This window comes from Pongo pygmaeus, chromosome 20 (assembly GCF_028885625.2).
Source record: "Pongo pygmaeus isolate AG05252 chromosome 20, NHGRI_mPonPyg2-v2.0_pri, whole genome shotgun sequence".
Taxonomy (NCBI): Eukaryota; Metazoa; Chordata; class Mammalia; order Primates; family Hominidae; genus Pongo; species Pongo pygmaeus.
Window position 1 is genome coordinate 38166723 of NC_072393.2, and position 20163 is coordinate 38186885.

General features: G+C 48.9%; 1 protein-coding gene across 2 annotated transcripts in view; it reads right to left on the reverse strand.

The window, feature by feature from the left end:
• RHPN2 (rhophilin Rho GTPase binding protein 2) overlaps positions 1-20163 on the reverse strand; it is a 92342-nt gene that overhangs the window by 19182 nt on the left and 52997 nt on the right. For both annotated transcript variants that reach the window (XM_054464679.2, XM_063657496.1), the window contains 7 exons: positions 17323-17400; positions 16351-16475; positions 12637-12803; positions 7077-7264; positions 6511-6667; positions 3843-3962; positions 351-545 (listed from right to left, as the gene is read on the reverse strand). In XM_054464679.2, the coding sequence (XP_054320654.2) occupies positions 351-545; positions 3843-3962; positions 6511-6667; positions 7077-7264; positions 12637-12803; positions 16351-16475; positions 17323-17400 (1030 nt within the window). The remainder of the gene's footprint in view (positions 1-350; positions 546-3842; positions 3963-6510; positions 6668-7076; positions 7265-12636; positions 12804-16350; positions 16476-17322; positions 17401-20163) is intronic.

A 20163-nucleotide genomic window follows, 5' to 3' on the forward strand; every position in this document is an offset into this window, starting at 1 on the left:
TGGTGAAACCCAATCTCTACTAAAAATCCAAAAATTAGCTGGGTGTGGTGGTGGGCGCTTGTAATCCCAGCTACTTGGGAGGCTGAGGCAGAAGAATCACTTGAACCCAGGAAGCAGAGGTTGCAGTGAGCCGAGATCATGCCACTGCACTCCAGCCTGGGCAACAGAGCGAGACTCCATCTCAAAAAGAAAAGAGAACTCCAGGGCAAAAGCAGCACCTCGGTCCCTGCCCTGTGCAGCCCTCCCTGTGCCAAGCACACAGCAAGGGCTTGCTCAACCCCCACAGGCCAGGCGTGCTCTTTCCGCGGCACAGGCACCCCCACAGAGGGAACACAGTCTAGGTTACTCACCAACAACACTGGGGGCGTCCATCAGGTTCAGCAGGTCATCATCCTCCTGGTGCTGGGCGTACGTGAGCCGGGAGCGTTCCTGTGCCGCACACAGCACCTTCTGTAGCACCTCAATGCTCCGCAGCTTCTTGCAGAGGCTGGCCTCCCGCACCGACTCCTCATGATGAGCCATGGCTCTGCGCAGGTGGGACTTCCCTGCAGACGGAAGCCAGCACCCACGTGACTTGCAGATCCACCAAGCAGAGCATAAGGGCCCAAGGGGCAGCCCAAAAGGTTGGACGTTCTCTTTTCTAAAGGATCTGCCTGGAGAGCTAGAGCCTGTGATACCCTACCTTATTTTAACCTGAGTGACTCTCTCCTAGCAGAGAGAGCCGGACAGACTCCATTTTCGTTTCTTCCCTTGCAGCCCCCTTTATCCCCCTTAAGGGAATAACTAGTGTAAGCTGACTCCAAGCACATCCAGGAATGCAAACTGCTGATAAGATATTGAGGCAGGCTGTACCAGCAGCTCCTGGGGATGTGCTCAGTGGCAGGTACGTGATAGTTTAAGCCCCTGCACCTGGAACTGTTTGTTTTTTGTAACTGCTTCTATAACCAATTACTTTTTTTAACTTTTTTCCTATTCTGCTTCTGTAAAATTGCTTCAGTTAAACCCCCCTCCTCTATTTAGACCATAGTATAAAAGAAAATCTAGCCCCTTCTTCAGGCCCGAGAGAATTTCGAGCGTTAGCCATCTCTCGGTCGCCGGCTAATAAAGGACTCCTGAATTAGTCTCAAAGTGTGGTGTTTCTCTATAACTCACTTGGTTACAACAAGCCTTTTATTAAAATATTATTTTATTTCATTTTATATTTTATATTTAGAGACAGGGTCTCACTTTGTTTCGCACGCTGGAGTACAGTGCTGCAATCATGGCTTACTGCAGCCTCAAACTCCTGGGCTCAACTGAACCTCCCGCTTCTGACTCTTGAGTAGCTGGGACCACAGGCATGCACCACCACACTTGGATAATGTTTTCATTATCATTATCATTTCATTATCATTGCTGTGTTGCCCAGGCTGGTCTCAAACTCCTGGCCTCAAGCAATCCGCCTGCCTTAGAGTGGTAGGATAACAGGCGTTGAGTCACCGCGCCCAGCCCAAGCCTCCCTTAAATGCGTATGTAATAAGCTCACTTGTGTCCATAAGATGTTCACTCAACAAATATTTACCAAATGTGCTGGGCACTAGAGATAAAGCAGCAAGTAAACAAACTGCCCCCACATTCATGGAGTTTACATGTAGTGGTTGAAGACAGATAACTAACAAGACAAGAAATATGTAATGGATGGGGTGGTGATGAGGTTATAGAGAAAAATAAAGCAGGGTAAGCGGAGATGGTAAGAGAAGACTGGGAATGGGGTTGTCCTACGATGGGTGACCGAGAAAGGCTTTTTTTTTTTTTTTCTCTTGAGACGGAGTCTTGCTTTGTCACCCAGGCTGGAATGCAGTGGCACGATCTTGGCTCACTGCAACCTCCACCTCCCAGGTTCAAGCGATTCTCCCACCTCAGCCTCCCAAGTAGCTGGGACTACAGGCACACACCACCACATCTGGCTAAGTTTTTGTATTTTTGGTAGAGATGGGGTTTCTCCATGTTGCCCAGGCTGGTCTTAAACTCCTGACTTCAAGCTATCCTCCCACCTCGGCCTCCCAAAGTGCTGGGATTGCAGATGTGAGCCACCACACCCGGCCAAGGAAAGCTTTGTGATATGGTCCTTTTTGAGCAGAGCCCTGATGGATGTGAAAGAGCAGCAGGTGCGAGGGCCCTGGGGCAGGGGCACGTGCAGGTGTTCTAGGGCAAGGAGGAGCTAGGGTGTGCCTGGAGGCAGCGAGGGCGGGAGAGAATGAGTGCAGGGAAGAAAGAGCCAGGCCAGATCATGGCGGACCTCACGGGAGCGAGATGAGGGCTCTCATTCCTGTTCTACATGAGATGGGAGCCCACTGGAGTGAGAGCAGGGGACTGATGTGATCTGACTTGCGTGACCAGACTCTGAAGGGGCAGCAGGAAAACCAGCTATGAGCAGGGCAAGCCACGTGACCTCTCTGGGCCTCAGTTTCCTCAGCTGTAATATGGGGATGCCACGAGACCCACCTCATAGTGTTGTGTGGGGTTTAAGTGAGTGAATGTTTGTTAAATAAGCACTGTACACATGTGGCTTCCACCAGGGCAGCAGGATTAAAGTGGCCAGATTTGAGATGTGTTTTCTAAGTACAGCCAAAGGGATTTGCTAATCAAATGTAGGGTGAGAAAGTAAGACAAGAGGTTAGGTGTGGTGGCTCATGCCTGTAAACCCAGCACTTTGGGAGACAGAGGCAGGAGGATCGCTGGAGGCCAGGAGTTCAAAACCAGCCTGGGCAACATAGTGAGTCCGCATCTCTACAAAAACCTTTATACAATATTAGCCGGGTGTGGTGGTGCATGCCTGTAGTCCCAGCTACTCAGGAGGCTGAGGCAGGAGGATCACTTCAAGCCAGGAGTTCGAGGCTGCACTGAGCTGTGGTTGCACTACTGCACTGCAGCCTGGGGGACAGAAAGATGCTGTCAAAGAAAGCAAATGAAAGAAAAGGAAAGAGGAAAGGAGGGAGGAAGGATAGATGGGGAGGAGAGAGAGAGAGAAAGGAAAGAAGGAAAGAATAAAGGAGAGAGAGGAGAGGAAAGGGAGAGAAAAGGAAAGCAACAAGGAACAAGGACAGGAGGGGGAGAAGAGGGAGAACCGGAGGAGAGAGGAGAGAAGGGGAGAAGAGAGGAGGGGAGAGGAGGGGATAGGAGGGGAGCGGAGGGTAACAGGGGAGGGAAGAGGAGAGGAGAGAACGGGAGAGGAGGGGAGGGGAGGGGACGGGAGCAGGGGAGGAGAGGGGAGGGGAGCAGAGGGGAGGGGAGGGGAAAGAGGAGGAAAGAAAAGAAGAGTGGAGAGTGAGTCCAAGGTTTCTGGCCTGAGCACCTAGAGGGGCGGGAGTTGCCATCACTGAGACGGCGAAGCTGCGTATGTGTGCATGAGTGGTGCGCAGCGGGGCAGGTTAGGGTGGTGGAGGTGAGGTCTGCACATGGGAAGAGATATTCACACTGAGACATGGCAGAGACTAAAAACCAGGACACTTCATTACCAGTCATTAGGTGTTCTTGGTAATTCAGCCATGCATAAGGAAATCAACAAACGTCTCCTTCCCTGTTAGCATGATACAGGCCACCCTGTGGACCCCAAGGGAGATGGTTAAAGTCCTGGCTCCACAGTGGGAGGCCTGGGTGCTATGGAACCCATGAGAACACAGCCTGGGAAGCCCTCTGAGGCTCAGGACTGCGCCTCATGACTTCTGAACCCAAAGTGGCCACGATGACTCGGAACACTCCCCTCTCCCGGGCCCTCTTCAGGGACCTCTCTGTGGCTGTCTGTGAGCAGGACCAGCTGGGCACCAAGTGGGGCCCACGTCTGAGTGCAGGGGGACACGCACCCAGCTGTCGGCGCTGCTGATCATTCTTCAGTGTGGCCAAGGGTGTCAGCCCCTCTGGCATGTGGTCGTAGAGCTGGGACAAGCACTTCTCCTGGTGGTCCAGATCCGTGCCTGGCTTCACTGCAAAGAGAACCACAGGTTAAATCCCCTCTCACGGACCTGGCCACAGGCCCACATAGAGATTTCTCTTTCTACCACGTCTCCAGCTTCCTTTCTTCTGCAGTTTCACAAGGCATTTGGGATCATGGGTCTCCTTTCTGCCCCTGGACACACCCCAGGCAGTCTGACCCTCAAGCTTTTTTTTTCTTTGAGATGGTCTCACTCTGTCACTCAGGTTGGAGTGTGGTCTCACTCTGTCACCAGGCTGGAGTGCAATGACACAACCATAGTTCACTGCCGCCTTGAACTCCTGGGCTCAAGTGATCCTCCCACCTCAGCCTCCTGAGTAGTTAAGACTACAGACATGCACCACCACACGCCAGGCTAATTTTTAAATTTTTTTGTAAAGACAAGGTCTTGCTACATTGCCCAGGCTGCTCTCAAACCCCTGGGTTCAAACGATCCTCATGCCTTAGCCTCCCAAAGTGCTGGGATCAAATGTGCGAGCCACTATGCCTAGCTACCCTGAAGCTCTTGCTCATTGGGACCAGTCACACTCCAGAGGTTCATAATTTTTTTTTTTTTTTTTGAGATGGAGTTTTGCTCTGTCGCCCAGGCTTGGGTGCAGTGGTGTGATCTTGGCTCACTGCAACCTCCACCTCCTGGCTTCAAGCGATTCTCCTGCCTCAGCCTCCCAAGTAGCTGGGATTACAGGCACATGCCACCATGCCTGGCTAATTTTTGTATTTTTAGTAGAGATGGGGTTTCAGCCTCTTGGCCAGGCTGGTCCTGACCTCATGATCCACCCATCTTGGCCTCCCAAAGTGCTGGGATTATAGGCGTGAGCCACCACACCCGGCAACGTTCATAATTTGACCCTGAGCCCCCACACGCTACCTCCTCCGACTCACCTACCACACAGAACCTCCTGGCATAGCCCAGACCCTGTCATGCCTGGCCTGCACCCCTCTGCAGGCCTGCACACCTACAGCAGAGCCCCTTCCTGCTTCAACCACACCCTTCGTGGTGCGTATCCTGCTCTCAAACATCACAAAACCACTCTCCACTTCCCCAGCACCCTCGGCCTCTGTTCCTGTGCTCAGACACTTTACTCCCTCTAGGCTGACCCTTCCCTCCTGTGCAGATGGAAAAGTCGAACTCAAATGTCACTGCCTCTGAGAAGCCATCCATGACTGCACCACGGAGTCCACCTGCTGCTGCATTTGTGTCTCTGCAGCAATCACCGAGGCACTATATGGTATTTCTATTTGTTTCCACATCTTGTCTCACCTAATAGACTATATAGTACTAGGAGTGGCGGCTCACACTTTCAGAGAACCTACAGTATATAAAGCATTATTGAGCTTTGCGTACAGGCCCTTCGTTTTCATGACAGCCTGTGAGGTAGGTTCTCTCCATATACCCATTTTACAGATGAGAAAATCGAGGCAGAGGACAGCTAAGTAACTTGCCCAAGGTAAAACAGCTCATTCATGGCAGAGCTGAGATACGAACCCAGGAAGTCTGGCTCCAGAGGCTGTCTTTTTAATTCCTTGGGAGGCTGCCTGGATTAGTACTCATTAGATGAAAAATCCCTGGCCAGGCACCATGGCTCATGCCTGTAATCCCAACACTTTGGGGAGGCCAAGGCAGGACAACTGCTTGAGGCCAGGAGTTTGAAACCAACTTAGGCAATATAGTGAGACTCCATCTCTACAAAAAAAAAATTTATTTTTAATTAACTGGTGTAGTGGCATGTGCCTGTAGTCCCAGCTATTCGGGAGGCTGAATTGGGAGGATCGCTTGAGACCAGGAGTTTAAGAAGGCAGTGAGCCATGATCATACCACTGCACTCCAGCCCCATCTCTAAAAATAAATAAATAAAATAAAATTCCGATCATCACAGATTTTTTTTGCATTAATTTTTATTTTATTATTATTAGTTTTTTTGAGATGGAGTCTTGCTCTGTCACCCAGGCTGGAGTGCAGTGGCACAATCTCGGCTCACTGCAACCTCCACCTCCCCGGCTCAAGCCATTCTGCCTCAGTCACCCGAGTAGCTAGGATTAGAGGCGCGCGCCATGCCCGGCTAATTTTTGTATTTTTAGTAGAGACAGGGTTTCACCATGTTGGCCAGGCTGGTCTCAAACTCCTGACCTCAAATGATCTGCCTGCCTTGGCCTCCCAAAGTGCTGGGATTACAGGCATGAGTCACAGTACCCGGCCTGCATTAATTTTGATTCTTTTAAAATATTACCTTAAAATGTTACTTATCTTGATGCCAGCATTTTTGGCCTTCCCTTAGATTCTAGATTCCAGGTGAAAATTCATCCTCTTGCACCCAGGCAGAATTAAACATGCCTCTTCTTCCTCTCTCTAAAGAAGCTTATAACCCCTAACCCCACCATGGCCTGTGCAGCAGCTGCCTCAGTCACGGGTCACTCCCATCCTCTACCTTCAGCCTGTGAGCATCTCCAGGGAAGGCAGTTAGCTCTTGCTCAGCTCAGAATCCCCCCTGGGGCAGCTGGACCACAGCCCTGGCCAAACCCCCGAACCTCCCAGGCCTTACCCTGGTGGTCGATGAGGAGGATGGCAGTGAAGTAGTGGGCCAGGGCCGCGTAGTGGTGGGCCTTCACGCAGGCTAAGCTGGCCCAGGAGTAGGGGATGTTCTCTTTCACCGGCGCCTGGCTCATGGCTGCGTGCAGCTGTTGGTAGACCTCTCCCACCTGAAATAGAAGGGGCACTGGGAAGGGGCAGCCCGGCACAAGGGCCCTCATGAACCCATTTGCAGAGAAAGAGCCCTTTCTTCTTCCCATGCAACAGCCCCTGCCAGGGGCTGCTCCAGAATCTGGGAGCAAGTCCAATCAACCCCTCGTTCTGTCATTGTCACAGTTAACAGGGGGATCAGGCTACTGTCATTATGCTGGTTTTTAGGTTAAGCTGCAGATGGAATCAGTGATCCGTATCTGAAACACCAATACTTGCCAAGAAAACTCAAGCCAGCAGTGCTGGCCGGAGCTGGCACAATGCCCAGGTCACAGGCAAGCTCCCGTGGGAAGGCCCCGCTACTTCCAGTGCTCCTGTGCCAGCATTTCCCGCCCACTCCCCAAAGTCACAGGAACCAGGGAGTCTTACCTGGGCAGCCTCCTGAGCCACCCCCACCAGCATGAAGAATTCATTCCGGATCCCAGGAAGGCCGATTTTCTCAAACACGCTTTCTTGGGCTTGTGCAAGCATCATTTTGACGAGCACGCTGAGCATGGCAGGGCTCATGTCATAACTTGGAGTATGGGTAAATGTCTCTTTCAGGTAGTTTAAAACCCCTAAAAGTGGAAAATGTTTTGCCCATTAGTTCGGGTTTATATTTACTTCATCACGTTGCTGTAGAGAAAAGACAGGAGGCCAGGTGCGGTGGCTCATGCTCATAATGCCAACACTTTGGGAGGCCGAAGCGAGCAGATCACTTGCGTCAGGAATTTAAGACCAGCGTGGGCAACATGGTGAAACCCTGTCTCTACAAAAAAATACAAAAATTAGCCGGGTGTGATGGCGTGCCCCTATAGTCTCAGCTCCTCTGGAGGCTGAGGCAGGAGGATTGCTTGGGCCCAGGAGGCAGAGGTTGCAGTGAGCCGAGATCTCACTACTGCACTCCAGCCTGGGTGACAGAGCAAGACTCTGTCTCAAAAAAAAAAAAAAAAAAAAAGGAAAGATAGGAGAAAAAAAAAGAACCGGTGTCCTACAACATATTTAAAAATTTGATTCTCAATTATATGGTCCAGCAATTCCACTCCTATGATATCTCTCCCCAAACAATTGAAAGAGGGGGCTTAAATGACACTTGAACACCCGTGTTAATAGCAACATTATTCACAAGAGCTGAAAAGTGGAAACCACCCAGACATCCATGAGCAGACGAATGATTAAACACAATGTAGCCTATCCATACAACGGAATATTTTTCAGCCTTAAAAAGGAATGAAATTCTGACACATGGTACAGTGTAAATAAGGACATTATGCTAAGTGAAACAAGCCAGTCACAAAAGGATCAATATTGTAGGATTCCATTTAGATAAGGTACCCGGAATAGTCAAATTCACAGAAACAGAAAGGAGAATAGAGGTTAGCTGGGGATGGGAAAGCGGGCAATGGGAAGTTATTGCTTAACTGAGTACAGAGCTTTGCTTTGGATGATGAAAAAGTTCCAGAGATAGCTGGGCACAGGGGCTGCTGCCTGTAATCCCAGCTACAAGGGAGGCTGAGGTGGGAGGGTTGCTTGACATTAAGAGTTCAAGACCAGCCTGGGCAACGTACTGAGACCCCTGTCTCTTAAAAAATATATACTTTTAAAAAATGTATTTATTTCGGGGGGAGGGGGGAGGGATAGCATTGGGAGATATACCTAATGCTAGATGACAAGTTGGTGGGTGCAGCGCACCAGCATGGCACATGTATACATATGTAACTTACCTGCACATTGCGCACATGTACCATAAAACCTAAAGTATAATAATAATAATAATAAAAGGAAAAAAAAAAAAAAAAAAAAATGTATTTATTTCTTTTTGAGACAAGATCATACTCTGTTGCCCAGACTGGAGTGCAGTGGCACGATCATGGCTCACTGCAGCCTCAAACTCCTGGGCTCAAGCGGTCCTCCCACCTCAGTCTCCTGAAGAGCTGGGACTACAGCCATGCACCACCCTACACCCAGCTAATTTAAAAATTTTTTGTACAGATGGGATGTCCCTATGTTGCTCAGACTGGTCTCCAACTCTTGGATTCAAGTGATCCTCCTGACCCAGCCTCCCAAAGTGCCGAGATTACAGGTGTGAGCCACCTTGCCTAACCAACAAAAAAATTTTTTAACTTCTGGAGATGTTTAGTGGTAATGGCTGCACAACACTATGAATGTACAAATGCACTTAATGCCATTGAACTGCACATAAAAATGGTTAAAATGTGCTTCTGGTTGGCAGGATAATTTTAAAATTTTTAAAATTTAAGATAATCATTAAAATGGTAATTTTATGTTCTGTGTTATTTTACTATAATAAAAAACTGGTTAAAATAGTACATTTTAAGTTATATATGTATATTTTAACACTATTTATTTATTTATTTATTTATAAATAAATGCCCAGGCTGGAGTGCAGTGGCATGATTTTGGCTCACTGCAACCTCTGCCTCCCAGGTTCAAGCGATCCTCCTGCCTCAGCCTCCCAAGTAGCAGGGATTACAGGTGCCCACCACCACACCCAGCTAATTTTTGTACTTTTAGTACAGACGGGGTTTCACCATGTTGGCCAGGCTGGTCTCGAACTCCTGACCTCAGGTGATCTGCCTGCCTCGGCCACCGAAAGCGCTGGGATAACAGGCGTGAGCCACCCCACCCAGCCTTTTAAGCCAATTTTTAAAAATTGGATTATCTTCCAAAACACTTAAATCTCTATTGAGTAAAGAAACCAGCCTGCTCCCCACAACTCCTGTGTCACCTGGGACAAAATTCCATCACGACAGGTATGGAGATACAAGCAGAGAGCAGGCAGAAGGACTGAGGGGCTCACAGGGGGCCAGGCTCACACATAAGATCTGAGTCATTCAGCAGTCCAGGGCTTTTCCCCTAGACCTCAAGAAAGATCTATTCTGGCCAGGCGCGGTGGCTCATGCCTCTAATCCCAGCACTTTGGGAGGCCGAGGCAGGCCGATCACCTGAGGTCAGGAGTTCGAGACCAGCCTGGCCAACATGGCAAAACCCCATCTCTACCAAAAATATAAAATTAGCTGGGTGTGGTGGTGCATGCCTATAATCCCAGCTACTCCGGAGGCTGAGGCAGGAGAATCACTTGAACCCAGGAAGCGGAGGCTGCAGTGAGCCGAGATCTCACCACTGCACTCCAACCTGGGCAACAGAGTGAGATTCCGTCTCAAAAAAAAAAAAAAAAAAACAACTCAATCCGTCTGCTCCAATGGAAATTTTCATGCTGCAGCCTTCCACTGACTTCTTTATAGCTTAGAAAATTAACTGTCCAAAGCGCTAACTGACAATCAATCTAGAACTGAAATAGAATCTCTCATATGAATCCCATCCGACTGGTTCCTCTGGTTTTGTTGCTGAGCAAAAAAAAAAAAAAAAGCCCCGCCCTGCGGAGGGATGGCACCTGCTGTTTTGAGCTGTGAGCTCCGTGGGGGTTCCCTCACACTCCCCACTGTTCTCCCACTTGCTTCATTTCATCTATAGTTTGTCTCCATTGCTGTAATCTCAGAGACAGGAAACAGGGTGCCTGCCTAAGGTTCCTCAGAAAGATGAGTCCAGAAAAAAGATTTACAGCAAAAGAAATCAACTCATACTTGGAATCTTAGCCTATCGCTTCATCCCAAGAAACCAATCTTTTTTTTAATTAATTAATTATTTTTTGAGACAGGGTCTTGCTCTGTTGCCCAGGCTGGAGTGCAATGGCGCGATCTTGGCTTACCACAACCTTGGCTGATCCTTCCATCTCAGCCTCCCAAGTAGCTGAGACTACAGGCATGCACAACCAGGCCCAGCTAACTTTTGTACTTTTTGTAGAGATGGAGTTTCACCTTGTTGCCCAGGCTGATCTCAAATTCCTGGGCTCCAGCAATCCACCCACCTCAGCCTCCTAAAGTGCTGGGATTACAGGCATGAGCCACCATGCCTGGCCTATTTCTTTAATTAAAAAAAAAATTCTTTTTAGGGACGGAGTCTTACTCTGTCACCCAGGCTAGAGCACAGTGGTGCAATCATAGCTCACTGCAGCCTCAAACTCCTGGGCTTAAGTGATCTTCCCATCTTAGCCTCTGGAGTAGCTGGAACTATGGGCATACACCACCACGCCTGGCTAATTTTTAAATATTTTGTAGAGACGGGGTCTTCCTGTATGGCCCAGGCTGGTAGGACCAATCATTATAACATCAGAAATTTCACAATGAGTCGAAGTGGCAAAGCTATGGTTCTTCACAAGCTTGCAGGGCAAAGTGATATCAAACAATGATCCACACAGGTGGAAGGGGACCACACCCCAAAGCAGAATGTCGATGATCAGCCCAGAAGGCAACACGCTATAGAACACACTATAGAGCTAGCGCAGGGACCACACTGTGGTGTACACTGTGCCCTGGCTCTTGCATCCATCCCCACACGGAGTCTGACCCAGACATAGGCCCTGCTATGGGGAAGCAAGGCAGAACCCCCAGGCACGGGTGAGCCACGCCAGGCTCACCCACAGTGCTGGGTCTGGTGACCCCAGTCCTCTACAGGTGTAAGCACTAGGCTGCTTTTCTCCTCAACCCCGCACCTCGTTCTCATACTAAAATTACCTGAGGTCAGGAGTTTGAGACCAGCCTGGCCAACATGGCAAAACCTCATCTCTACTAAAAATACAAAAATTAGCCAGGCATGGTGGCAGGCGCCTGTAATCCCAGCTACTTGGGAGGCTGAGGCAGAATTACTTGAACCCAGTAGGCAGAGGTCGTAGTGAGCAGAGATTGTGCCACTGCACTCCAGCCTGGGCGACAAGAGCAAGACTCTATCTCAAAATAAACAAATAAATAAAATAAAGTAACAACAGACAGTTCCCAGAAGAAGAAGAAGGAAAATGAGCTACGAGACATCCTTTGAATACATCACTTGACAAAGGGTTGAGAACACCCACCTCATGCTGGAGAAGTTGGCAGAATGCAGGTGATATAAAGCCATGGAGGGGCAGGGCACAGTGACTCACACCTGTAATCTCAGCATTTTGGGAGGCTGAGGCAGGCGGAACACCTGAGGTCAGGAGTTCGAGACCTGCCTGGCCAGCATGGCGAAACCCCACCTCTACTAAAAATACAAAAATTAGCCAGGCATGGTGGTGGGTGCCTGTAATCCCAGCTACTCAGGAGGCTGAGGTAGGAGAATCGCTTGAAACCGGGAGGTGGAGGTTGCAATGAGCCGAGACCACGCCACTGCACTCCAGCCTGGGCGACAAGAGCGAAACTCCATCTCATAAATAAATAAAGGCACAGAGAGTAATATGCACTGATAAGGTACACCTAATACAAGAAAAAGAAGCCTACAGTTTCACTATTTGGGAAAAGTTATTCTGCTCTTCATGACATGTGTTGAAAGAAACAGTTATGCACTGCCATCCCAGGGGCCACTTGTCTGGAAAAGATCAATTGTCAGCCACAGGATTCACCACGTACATCAGCCATCCCAGACTGAGATCTGAACCACCGAGCAAGTTTCTTTTTTTTTTTTTGAGATGGAGTCTGGCTCTGTCGCCCAGGCTGGAGTGCAGTGGTGCAATCTCAGCTCACTGCAAGCTCCGCCTCCCGGGTTCACGCCATTCTTCTGCCTCAGCCTCCCGAGTAGCTGGGACTACAGGTGCCCGCCACCAGGCCCAGCTAATTTTTTGTCTTTTTAGTAGAGATGGGGTTTCACTGTGTTAGCCAGGATGGTCTCGATCTCCTGACCTTGTGATCCACCCGCCTTGGCCTCCCAAAGTGCTGGAATTACAGGTGTGAGCCACCGCGCCCGGCCGGAGCAAGTTTCTTAATGGGAAGTTACACCAGAGCTGGAGACTGGTCTGGCACTTGCGGGGGATGACCTGCAGACCCTCTTCAGTGGGGGGTCCCCTGGTGCCACCAGGCGGGGCCAAGGCTCCGTCTGGTCAGCCCTGGAGGAGACATACCTGCGGCTCTCTGAAAGGCATCTATGGCACTCTCCAGCCCAGCCTGCGTCTGCCGATCGCACCGGGTCCCGATCTGGGTGTAGAGGGCCCCAGTGTTGAACAGGACACTGGCCTTCTCCAGCAGCAGGTTCTGCTGGCTGACCGGAACCCCAGTGAGAGAGTCATACCTATGTGAAAGAAATGCATTCCGAGAATACAGATTACTTGGCTAGTTAATGCTACAAGTGGAAAAAATTCTTTTTTTTTTTTTTTTTTTTTTTTTTTTTTAAGAGTCAAGATCTCACTCTGTTGCCCAGGCTGAAGTGCAGTGGTGTGATCATAGCTTACTGCAGCCTTCAACTTTAGGGCTCAGTTGATCCTCCCACCTCAGCCTCATGAGAATAGCTGGGATTACTAGTGCATGCCACTATACCTGCCTTTTTTTTTTTTTTTAATTTTTGTAGAGATGGGGTCTATGTTACCCAAACTGCTGTCACACTCCTGGGTTGGCTGGGTGCGGTGGCTCACACCTGTAATCCCAGCACTTTGGGAGGCAGAGGTGGGTGGATCACCTAAGGTCAGGAGTTCGAGACCAGCCTGGCCAACATGGTGAAACCCAGTCTCCACTAAAAATACAAAAATTAGCCTGGCATGGTGGCAGGCGCCTGTAATCTGAGCTACTCAGGAGACTGAGGCAGGAGAATCGCTTGACCCGAGAGGTGGATGTTGCAGTGAGCTGAGATTGCACCACTATGCTCCAGCCTGGGCGACAACAACAACAACAACAACAACAAACTCATTTCTTCAATAACATTCAAGAATGCACATGCACTGAGGCTTTTGTTTCCAAGCAAGATGACAGGACTAATCACACTGACCGCCACAGCCACACATAAAAATATCTGACGGGGTAACTGCATAAACACACCATGGGACATCCAGACAATGGAATATTACTCAGCACTAAAAATGGATAAATGAACCAGCAAGCCATGAAAAGATGCAGAGGAAACATTACTAAGTGAAAGAGCCAACCTGAACATTGCTACCTACTGTATAGCACGCTGTGTGATTCCAACATTCTGAAAAGCCAAAACCCTGGAGACAGAAGAAAGATCAGGGGTTGCCAGGACTTAGGGGGGAGGGAGGGAGGAACAGGCAGAGCACAGAGGATTTTTCCATCAGTGAAACTCTTCTGTATGACACTGCAAAGGTGGATCACTGTCATTCTATGTTGGCCAAAAGCCATAGAATACACAAGTGTGAGAATGAACCCTAATGGAAACTATGGACTCTGGGTGATAATGATGTGTCAGGTAAGTTCCTCAATTATAAAAAAAAAAAAATTAAAAAAAAAAAAATGGGCTGGGTGCGGTGGCTCATGCCAGTAATCCCAGCACTTTGGGAGGCCAAGGCAGTATGGCTTCTCCTAAATGAAATATGGCAATTACTAACCCCTCATAATTCTTTCTGAAATCTAAAAACTCAGGATTTGTTTTACTTTTTATTTTTTCAGACACAGTCTCACTCTGTTGCCTAGGCTGGAGTGCAGTGGCGTGATCATGACTCACTGCAGCCTCAACCTCCTGGGCTTAAGAGATCCTCCCATCTGAGCCTCCCAAGTAGCTGGGACTACAGGCATGCACCACCCATGACCAGCAAATTTTCTCTAATTGTTTTGTAGAGATAGGGTCTCACTGTGTTGCCTAGACTGGTCTCAAACTCCTGGGCTCAAGTGATCCACCCACCTTGGCCTCCCAACCTGCTGGGATTACAGATATGAGCCACCACACCCAGCCTAGGACTTGTTTTATTTTTTATTTTTTGAGACAGAGTTTTGCTCTTTCGCCCAGGCTAGACTGCAGTGGCGCCATCTCAGCTCACTGCAGCCTCTGCTTCCTGGATTCAAGTAATTCTCCTGCCTCAACCTCCCAAGTAGCTGGGATTATAGGCGCCCACCACCATGCCCGGCTAATTTTTATATTTTTAGTAGAGACAGGGTTTCGCCATGTTGGTCAGGCTGGTCTCGAACTCCTGACCTCAGGTGATCCACCCACCTCGGCCTCCCAAAGTGCTAGGATTACAGGCGTGAGCCACTGCACCTGGCCCTAGGACTTGTTTTAAAGTTTACTCATGAACCAGGGGGTGTGCAGACAGCTTCTCCCTAATTCATGACTAAGGAGAAACCACCTTTCGCCTTTTCGGCCATGCAGACAGCCTGGTGCATTGTTAGGAAAAGTCATCCCCCTTTCCTTTGCTTTCCATGAGGAAGGCATTAGTAGCCATCCATCAGCTGTAGAAACATTCAATTCTGATATGCCCCTGACCTTCTAGGATGTGTTTTCCTTTCACTGACACTCCTAACGACACTCAGAGAAGGGGTGTAGCATCTCCAAAGAACTTTTTTTTTTTTTTTTTTTTTTTGACACAGAGTCTCACTCTGTCGCCCAGGTTGGAGTGCAGTGGTGCGATCTTGGCTCATTGCAACCTCTGCGATTCTCCTGTCTCAGCCTCCCAAGTAGCTGGGACTACAAGGCACGCGCAACCATGCCTTGCTAATTTTTGTACTTTTTACTAGAAGTGGGGTTTCACCATATTGGACAGGCTGGTCTCGAACTCCTGACCTCATGATCCGCCTGCCTCGGCCTCCCAAAGTGCTGGGATTACAGGTGTGAACCACCACGCCCAGCCTTTTTTTTCCTTGTTTGAAACAGGGTTTCACTCCTATCACCCAGGCTGGAGTGCGGTGGTATGATCTCGGCTCACTGCAACCTCTGCCTCCCGGACTCAAGTGATTCTCCTGCCTCAGCCTCACGAGTAGCCCCAGCTACTCGTGGGACTAACTACTACTACGTGGGACTAACAGGTATATACCATCATACCCAGCAAATTTTTGTACTGTTTGTAGATATGGGGTTTTGCCACGTTGCCCAGGCTGGTCTCAAACTCCTGGGCTCAAGTGATCTGCCTGCCTCGGCCTCCCAAAGTGTTGGCATTACAGGTGTGAGCCACTGTACCCGGCCTCCAAAGTATTTAAACTATACTAACCTTTGAAAATACCAATTGGGTCTATGGCCATACCACCCTGACGTGCCTGATCTTGTCTGAAAATACCAATTGTGGAGAAGAATCAAATGCTCTACTTCCTTTTTTAAAATCTGATCTAAGCTGAGTGTGTAGCTCCTGCCTATAGTCCCAGCTACTCAGGAGGCTGAGGCAGAAATATCACCTGAGCCTAGGAATTCAAGACTAGCCTGGGCAACACAGTGAGACCCCGTTTCAAAAGAAACCTGATCTATTTCTGTTTGGTGCTTTTGTCTCACTGGACAAGACCTGATTCTCTCTCTCTCTCTCTCTCTCTCTCTCTCTCACTCACACATACACATGTACGCCCCTGTCCAATCTGAGACAAGAATCTTGCTTCCGGCTAATTCCACTTCAGGGCCCCCGTGCTTCCCCAGTGATACAACAAGCAAGAAAAATGTCTCTTCTCCTTGGCTCGCTTGTTCTGAGAAGCAAGAGACCACAGTCTGTTGGAGCCATCTCCCCTCAGATCACCTTCATAAATAAATACCAATGTATTGACCTCTTTCTAGACTTCCCCGGATAAATGCAAGATAGGAAATGGGGCTGAGGTGCACAGGGGCACCTGCAGAGGGGCGTCTGTGATGCTGAGGCTCTGAAACTGTGGCTGCCGTAACACGTGAAGCGCCAGCGCAGACCTCAAGCACCTACCAGGTGAACAGGAGTCCCATCTGCCGAGTGGGCGGGAAGAATCGACTCTCGACAAAGCCCAGCTGGATGAAGTATGTCATCAGCAGTTCCACCCCGGCCTCATCCCGGCTGGGTGTCCGACAAGCCTGCAAGGAAAAGAACCCCAGAGGGCATGAGCAGAGGAAGACACAGCTGACGGCCCTTCCCAGAAGGTGCCCTGCACATACCAGCAGGTGCCTGTAACTATTTCTGCAGTATGATGACCTCGCTGCTGGCATCGTAAACTCTGGGAGGGGTGGAAAGAACCTGGGAGGAAGTCAGAAATCCTGGAATCCAGTCCCAGCCCTGCCAGGAGGCAGATCTCTCCCCTTCTATGGTTTTCCTTTTTTTTTTTTTTTTTTTTTGAGACAGAGTCTTGCTCTGTTACCCACCCAAGCTGGAGTGCAGTGGTGCGATCTTGGCTCACTGTACTTCCACCTATCAGGTTCAAGTGATTCTCTTGCCTCAGCCTCCCGAGTAGCTGGGATTACAGGCGTGTAGCACCATGCCTGGCTTGTTTTTGTATTTTTAGTAGAAACGGGGTTTTGCCATGTTGGCCAGTCTGGTCTCAAACTTCTGACCTCAGGTGATCCACCCGCTTCAGCCTCCCAAAGTGCTGGAATTACCAGCATGCACCACCACACCCAGCTAATTTTTGTATTTTTAGTAGAGACAGGGTTTCACCATGTTGGCCAGGATGGTCTGGAACTCCTGACCTCAGGTGATCCGCCCACCTCCACCCCACAAAGTGCTGGGATTACACAGGCGTGAACCACCGCGCCCGGCCTCCTTCTACGGTTTTCTTATGCAGCAAATGGAATGGATGATTCCAGCACCCACCAACCATCACCTCTATCCACCCGCGATTCTGTTAAGACCACAGTATGCAATAATGGGGTTCCCTGAAGACTCGGAAAAGCCACCCTCCCCTCTCTGCTGCACACAAAAACTTACTTGTCTCAGATCCATAAGATCTGCAATTTCATCTTCATATAAATAGCCATCTTCACTGTAATGTTCCAGGATAAAATCCTTAAAGAAAAATGAGGTCAGATATTATAAAGTGTGACTGAAAACCATATATGTGCATAATAGTAATATGTCAATTGTGAACCCGTTTTTAAAAAGGCAGAAGAAAGAAAAACTTATAGCAATTTTCAAAGTGGGGGGATTTATTTTCTTAATTTATGTAGTTTTTTTAATACAGAGTCTCTCTTTGTAGCCCAGGCTGGAGTGCAGTGGCACAATCTCGGCTCACTGCAACCTCTGCCTCCCGGGTTCATGCAATTCTCCTTCCTCCCTCTCAAGGAGCTGGGATTACAGGCGCCCACCACAATGTCTGGCTAATTGTTGTGTTTTTAGTAGAGACAGAGTTTCACCATGTTGGCCAGGCTGGTCTCAAACTTCTGACCTCAGGTGATCCCCCCACCTCGCCCTCCCAAAGTGCTGGGATTACAGATGTCAACCACCATGCCCGGCCATAGTTTTTTTTTTGTCTTTGTTTTGTTTTTTAAAAAAAAAAAAAAAACACAGAGTTTCACTCCCACTCCCATTGCCCAGGCTAGAGTGCAATCTTACAATCTCGGCTCACTGCAACCTCCACCTCCTAGGCTCAAGTGATTCTTGTGCCTCAGCCTCCCAAGTAGCTGGGATTACAGGCATGTGCCACCATGCCCAGCTAATTTTTGTATTTTTAGTAGAGATGGGGTTTCACCACATTGCCCAGGCTGGTCTCAAACTCTTGGGCTCAAGCAATCCATCTGCCTCAGCCTCCCAAAGTGCTGGGATTACAGGTGTGAGCCACTGCACCTCATGCCTATGTTTTTAAATGTTGTGCTGCTTCAGTAAAAGTGAGAGTTGAAGTTAATTTTTTGCTTAAAAATGTCTTTGTGTCTGTGCACCGTGGCTCACATCTGTAATCCCAGCACTTTGTGAAGACCAGGCAGGTAAATCACTTGAGCCCAGGAGTTCGAGACCAGTCTATAGCCTATACATTCAACTATACTGCAAACACCACAGATATTCAGGGGCTCAGACTTGCAATTCTGGGCCTCCCTCAGGACCCGGACAAGTTTCCCAGCACAGACCCTGAGGGTAGGACTGTCATAACAGTCCCCAGATACAGGTTCCTTTGCCAAGAAGACCCTTAACCATGTTATAAAGGCATTTTATTTTATTTTATTTTATTTTATTTTATCTTTGAGGCAGGGTCTCACTTTGTTGCCTAGGCTGGAGTGCAGTGGTGCGACTGCAGCTCACTGCAGCCTCGACTTCTCCGGGCTCAAGCAATCCTCCTACTTCAGCATCCCAAGTAGCTGGGACCACAGGCACGTGCCACAAGCTAATTTCATTTTTGTATTTTTTAATAGAGGTGGGGTTTTGCCCTATCGCCCCACCCCCGCCCCTACAAGTGCTGGCTCCCCCAAGCTGCAAGAAAGGTGATCACATAAATTGCTCAATTATGTCTTCCCAAGTGACTGTGAGTAACCTCTTTACACAACTTCTACATTAAAGCTCCTCCTGTTTTTGTGTGTTCAACGTACAGACACACAGACAAACACTTGTCTTACAAAAATGGATTTGTACTAAATATACAACTTTGCTGTGCCTTCTTTTTCTTTTTTTAAGAGAGGAGGTTCTTGCTCTGTCGTCCAGGGTGGAGTGCAATGACGCAATCATAGCTCACTGCAGACTTGAACTCCTGGGCTCAAGTCATCCTCCCACTTCAGCTTCTCCAGTAGATGGGACTATAGGTGTGCACCACCACACTCAGCTAATATTGTTATTTTTCGTAAAGACAGAGTCCTCCTATGTTGCCTAGGCTGGTCTTGGACTCCTGGCCTCAGGTGATCCTCCCACCTCAGCTTCCCAAAGTGTTGCGATTACAGGCATGAGCCACTGCACCCAGCTGACTATGCCTCTATTCTTTAAACTTGGCCATGAGCTGGGTATGGTGGCTCACACCTGTAATCCCAGCGCTTTGGGAGGCTGAGGTAGGTAGATCAGTTGAGGTCAGGTGTTCCAGACCAGCCTGGCCAACAAGGTGAAACCCCGTCTCTATTAAAAATTTAAAAAAATAAAATAGCTAGGCATGGTGGTTAAAAGGGGTCTGGTGTAGTGACTCATGCCTGTGATCCCAGCACTTTGGGAGGCCAAGGTGGGAGAATCACTTGAGACCAGGAGTTTGAGACCAGCACGGACAACATAGTGAAACCCCATCTCTACAAATAATAAAAAATTGGCCAGGCGTGCTGAGGCAGGAGGAGGATCACTTGAGCCCAGGAGGTTGAGGCTGCAGTGAGCCATGATCACGTCACTGCACTCCAATCTTACGTTCACCTCATAAAAGTCAAAGAGGATTTTGATTAAATTATATATGTGATCCTGAATTTGAAACTTAGTAAACTAGGGTAGATTAACATACTTAGTGGGATAAAAAAATTATCTAACTGGCCAGGCACGGTGGCTCACGCCTGTAATCTCAGCACTTTGGGAGGCCAAGGCAGGTCGATCACTTGAGGCCAGGAGTTCGAGACCAGCCTGGCCAACGTGGTGAAACCCCCTCTCTATTAAAAATACAAAAATTAGCCAGGCATGCTGGCAGGTGCCTGTAATCCCAGCTACTCAGGAGGCTGAGGCAGGAGAATAGCTTGAGCCCAGGAGGCAGAGGTGGCAGTGAGCTGAGACTGAGCCATTGCACTCCAGCTTGGATGACAGAGCGAGACTTCGTCTCAAAAAAAAAAAAAAAAAATCCTAACTGAAACCCACTGTAAACATTAGGGACAAAATGAGAAT